Raw genomic sequence first — 4,916 nt, 5'->3', positions numbered from 1 at the left:
AAATCTAAATAATAAAATCTATGTATAAGATCTTACCCATTACAGTAAGCAGAAACTGAATCCACTGCAAATTTACTTCATCCATCTATTTTGTTGAGAGATAGACACTAGAGAGGAAAAAAGCCAACATAAAAAAACAGGTATTTTCCAGAAATCCCTCCTAATAAAATATCTACTTGCAATGTTTTTAAAGACAAACTTACAACTTGTTTTCTCCTTTCACATGGATTCAAAATGATCCAACAGCTTGATGTTTGGTTGTAGACCGTCCTCAGTGAAATGCTCAGTGCCTGATGGTGATTCTTGTTTTAGTACCAAGACTCTATTTGAATATTCAAACTTTAAAAGAATCTGATATGCTGATGTTCTACATCCTGGAATCCAACACAAATGTAATGTCATAGGTAGATATACGTCAAGTTATTTCCTAATCCAAATTTTCCAAAAGTTTTTGAGTATCAGGTCAGGTTGTGTCACATTGCAAATGTTCTTTGATCAGGATCAATTTAACTGTAGATATTTTTAGGCAGGTTCAGTACCTAAAGTATTTGACTAGAAATAATAGTCAAGTTGATGTAGAGGAATATGATAATACATTTTGTTGTAGGAAATTCATGCTTAGGGAATTTGGTAACATAAAAATATTTGTCAACATATGACTGCACATGTAGGCACATGTGCAGTCAAACTGACCAAGTGATCAAATCCAATTTTACATAGAAAATTGACTGTACTGAAAATATGTCTTGATGTGCTTCTGTACAATGACAATAAAGACAAATAATAATAAAAAAAGATAATAGTCGCTTATTATTATCTTTTAAACATTTGATGCTGCAGTACAGAGCCGAGGAGACACACACCTGCGTTAAGATTTCAATATTAACATTTATTTTCCACCCTTTTGTCATAAGAATAAACTTGAAACTAAAAAAAAATAATGTGACCGCTGCCCTCTGGTGGCTTTATGTGGAATAGCTCTACAAGAACAACTGAAGTGATAACACAAGAGTGAAGAAATAACTCAGAAAACCAGAAAAAGATTTTATCGGACATCCAAAGGAATGTCCGTTTTCCCTCTTTATTCTCATTTAGTGATTCATTATTTTATTTCACAGTTTATTTCATTTCAAACATACTATAGAATTTAATTTTTTTAACCAATTTAATGTTTTTGCTGATAAAATCACAACAAATACATTTGCCTGTGTTTTATCTTGCACTGTAAAAACAGTAAATCTTACAAACTATTTTTGGTTTAGTTTCTAGTGCAAAATTTACAGCATACTTGAAATAATACAAAACTTACAAGTAACCTTAGCACGATATGTGAGCTCGATTTAAGTCAATAATTCCTTAATATTGATACTTACAGGTTAAATAATCTGCCAGTGGAAAATGATTATAACATGGGGAAAATTTGTTGATTCGTAAATCAAATCAGTAACTGTGATGCAGTCACTCAGCGTGAGTTTAAAATATTTTCCCAAAACTTTACTACCATCATATAATTTATTCTAATCATTCAGCTGATGAACAGCAAAGCACCACACATATTTCCAGCCCTTTCTTATTTGATTTCTATTCCACCCTGTTTTCCATAGTGAATGTGGGGCTATGTTTACATGAGCTTCAGAGAATGTAAAAAAAAAAAAGAATCTAAAATTGGACAGAAGTCCATTAAAGCATAAACTCTGTACAAAACAAATAAAAAAATGCCAACAAATGACTGATGATATAATCTCGGTTGGTCAGAGTGTAAAGGAAGTTCTGCGAGAATGACTTTTTTACCGATGTTAAAACTCACAGATGTTTGGCTGTACCTTCTACCATTTCCTGACATAAATTGAAAACTGGTCCCACGTCTTCTATGATAAAAACAATTATAGAACAGTGAGTCACAGAAAAATGCATATGTACATGTTTTTGCTATAAAAGTCTCCAAAGCAGGGTTATAATTTTCACTGTAAACCTTCACAGCAAATTGTTTAGAGTATATTTTACTCTAAGTGTGAACAAATTCCGTGATCATTCGGGTCAATATAATATAAAAAAGGATAGTTATTTCCAGAACTTGGAGCTGCAATTATACTTTACTGTCAGTAATTTAAAAACAAGCATAAGAAACAAGTATGTGAATAAAAACCTTGTAAAAGCATTTAGTGAGATTTAAATCTTACAGATAAAATTAAACTCTTCTGTAGCATTTTTATTAAACCATCTATGTTGTCCTCTGACATCCATACAGCCAGATATGTTACAGTCATCCGTCGCTCCGTCTGAGATGTTAAAGGTTGTCATCCCGGGACAGACCCAGAACCAGAAATTCAGAGTACAGTTGAAGCGCAGACCCATCCAGACGTAATCAGTCGATGCGTTCTTGACTTTCTCCTGGATCCATCGCTGTTCATCCATGTTGGTGATGGTGACCAGGTCATGGTGGTGAGTTCTGCAGTGGTTTAAGGCTTTTGACCAGTTCATATTTTCTTTGACTAGGATCACTTTATCTGATTCATGACACAAACATGAAATAACTAGTTTAATATGTGTAAGCACATAAACAGTGTCAGTAAATTTCCAAGTTTATGCTAATGTCAAGTAAATCTATTTGTAAAATTATAGAAAATAAAAGAAATGCTTTGAATTTTTCATGTTGAACATTAAGTCATTAATCCCATTAAGAAAACATTAAGACTCCTATCAGCAACATGAAAAATAATCAGATTAATATTTAAAACACTTTCCAATTCAAAGTTAAACTCACCATCATAACAGATGAAGGGTTTTCTTTCAGCACAGTTCACATTCTTCCATCTGCCTCCATCATCAAACACAGTCATGGCACATTGACCACTGTTGAATCTCTGATTGTTAAACTGTAGATTCCAGTGTCTGAAAGAGAAACTGCTTCCATCTGACCACCTCCAGGTGTCTCTGAATAAACCGTTAAGTATGTACTGATTTTGTCCTAAAGAGCTGCATACATTTTTGAGTTGCTGGTCCTGTAGCTGCTTCGTTCCACTGACCAGGTCTGTGTGATTCTGTCTGCAGTAACTCTGAGCTTCTAGCCAGGTCTTCTCTTCTTTAATCAAGTGAAATGTCTTTGATTCATTTGTTTCTATGCAGTGAAAAGAGGAAACCAAGGTAAAGAACGCTTTGCATTTCTAAATAATAGAGTTAAAATGTTGGTAAATATAAGTAAATAATTCAAAGTTAATTAGTTTTCCATTCCTAGCACAGTTTTAGCTTAGTTCATGATACTTTCACTAATAAACTAACAACAAAGGGAATATATTCTTACCACTATAGCACAGAAAAATGTAACGGTCATTACAGGACAAATCTCCCCACTTGAGGGTTTTCCACATAAACCCACAATTTTCAACTCCTCCACTATCACTTGGTTCACTTGTTGAGGGATTCCAGTTTGTCTCACTTTCATTGAAATCCACTTCAGATTGAGACCAGTACCATGTTCTGGTACCATGTGTTTGGTCATACAGACCAATCCAAGCTTCACTCTGACGTCCAGCTGAGATGTTGATGAGTCTCTTCATGTCCTTCATGTTAGTCACTGTGACCAGGTCAGTGTGTTTCTCTCTGCAGTACTGCTGAGCTTCAGTCCAGGTCTTATTCTCATTAATGTAGAGAAACTCATAGAGCTGACAGTCCATGAAGCAACACTGAGCTGAAACAGAAAGAAAGCACAAATTGAGCCAATAAGACAATTTAGTTCCAGTTTCAATTTTACAGGAATCAAAATGTGTTTATAATTACGTTATGAGGTATTTTATGAATGTAAACTAACGTCTAATTAAACGCCGTTGCAGTTATATGGTTACTTACCCATCAAAACAAACAGAAACAAATTCCACTGCATGGTTCCTCTGTCAGAAGATTTTAGACTGTTTTGGTTCAGGGATCAGGAAGGTTGGTCTCTGTTGGACAAATTAATGTATTTACACAAGTTGTGTACAAGACATTTATAAACTACAGGGTTTTATGTAACAATAATTTCTTCACTTATTTCTTCAGAAAGTGCAGATAGTTGTATTTAATACTTAGTGTCTAAATCTTGAATTAAGGCATTAAGGATAGTACATTTTGTTGGCTGAAGCAGGGATTAGTATTTAATTCTTGTAACTGTGCACCATGTCAAGTCACTTTTAGGCAAAGAGAAAGTAAATTGACTCCACGACCAAATAATTGTACCGCTTTACATACAAAAATATTTAGAGGTTTGGTGGTGTTTGAAATTCTCTCCACCATTTAGTTGGATCAACTTGTGTTGCGGCTCCAGACGTGTTAGTTATCTGTCTTTCAATCTCAGGATTAATACTTGTCACAGTACCAGCTGTGATAGACCTAAAGCCACACCCAGAACCATATTTGCTTTGTCAGATGGATTTATAGTGTTTTGTCTAAAATGTAAGGAAGGTTTGTCTCAATTGGACAAATTCAAATATTTAGATAGTTTGTCCACTGACAACAAATCCATCCACCAGGTTATTTTATAATCAGCCTTTTACACATGCTTAATTGTTTTATGTATATTTTTTATAATTAGAGGAAACTGCAATATTTACACGCAAATTATGCATCTTCAATGATAGTTGGGAACCATGTTAAGTCCATTTCAAATGTCTCTGTCTTTGTAAATAGGAAAAGAAAACTCTACAACTATACATAGACATCCTGCTGCTAATCCAGTCATACATGCATGTTTATTATATTTCCTTCCTCCACAGAGATAAAACTTACGTTTTTCCCTTTCTTGCTGGAGTGGTTGACTTTTCTCTTGTTTTGCTGAAGGGAGTGCTCTGCAAAATGCCCAGTCGTAGTAACAGAGATCACTTTTGTTGGCTCAAGAACTTCATTTGAATATTCCCCTGTGAAAACACGTCATGCAGGTGTGC

The 4,916-nt window shown here is 34.4% G+C and overlaps 2 protein-coding genes across 2 annotated transcripts in view; both read right to left on the bottom strand.

Annotated features, from left to right (window-relative positions):
* The window catches only part of LOC106937872 (C-type mannose receptor 2-like), a 21,682-nt gene extending 21,407 nt beyond the window's left edge, over window positions 1–275 (bottom strand). Inside the window, exons 1-2 of the mRNA XM_015019597.1 lie at window positions 204–275; window positions 37–107 (exon numbers count right to left, since the gene is read on the bottom strand). Coding sequence (XP_014875083.1) covers window positions 37–85 — 49 coding nt within the window. The 5' untranslated portion in view covers window positions 86–107; window positions 204–275. The remainder of the gene's footprint in view (window positions 1–36; window positions 108–203) is intronic.
* A 1,118-nt stretch (window positions 276–1,393) lies between these two features.
* Window positions 1,394–3,683, bottom strand: LOC106937871 (C-type mannose receptor 2-like). The gene is made up of 3 exons (XM_015019596.1): window positions 3,302–3,683; window positions 2,765–3,118; window positions 1,394–2,507 (listed from the first exon to the last, which is right to left on the bottom strand). The coding sequence occupies exons 1-3, from the start codon at window positions 3,672–3,674 to the stop codon at window positions 2,170–2,172; spliced, it is 1,065 nt and encodes a 354-aa protein (XP_014875082.1). The 5' UTR covers window positions 3,675–3,683; the 3' UTR covers window positions 1,394–2,169.
* Between the last annotated feature and the right edge of the window lie 1,233 nt (window positions 3,684–4,916).

Source organism: Poecilia latipinna, unplaced genomic scaffold (assembly GCF_001443285.1).
Source record: "Poecilia latipinna isolate Pla-1442-1.1 unplaced genomic scaffold, P_latipinna-1.0 Scaffold2455, whole genome shotgun sequence".
NCBI lineage: Eukaryota > Metazoa > Chordata > Actinopteri > Cyprinodontiformes > Poeciliidae > Poecilia > Poecilia latipinna.
The sequence above is the reverse complement of the archived record's forward strand: the minus strand, read 5'-3'. Positions and strand labels throughout refer to the sequence as shown.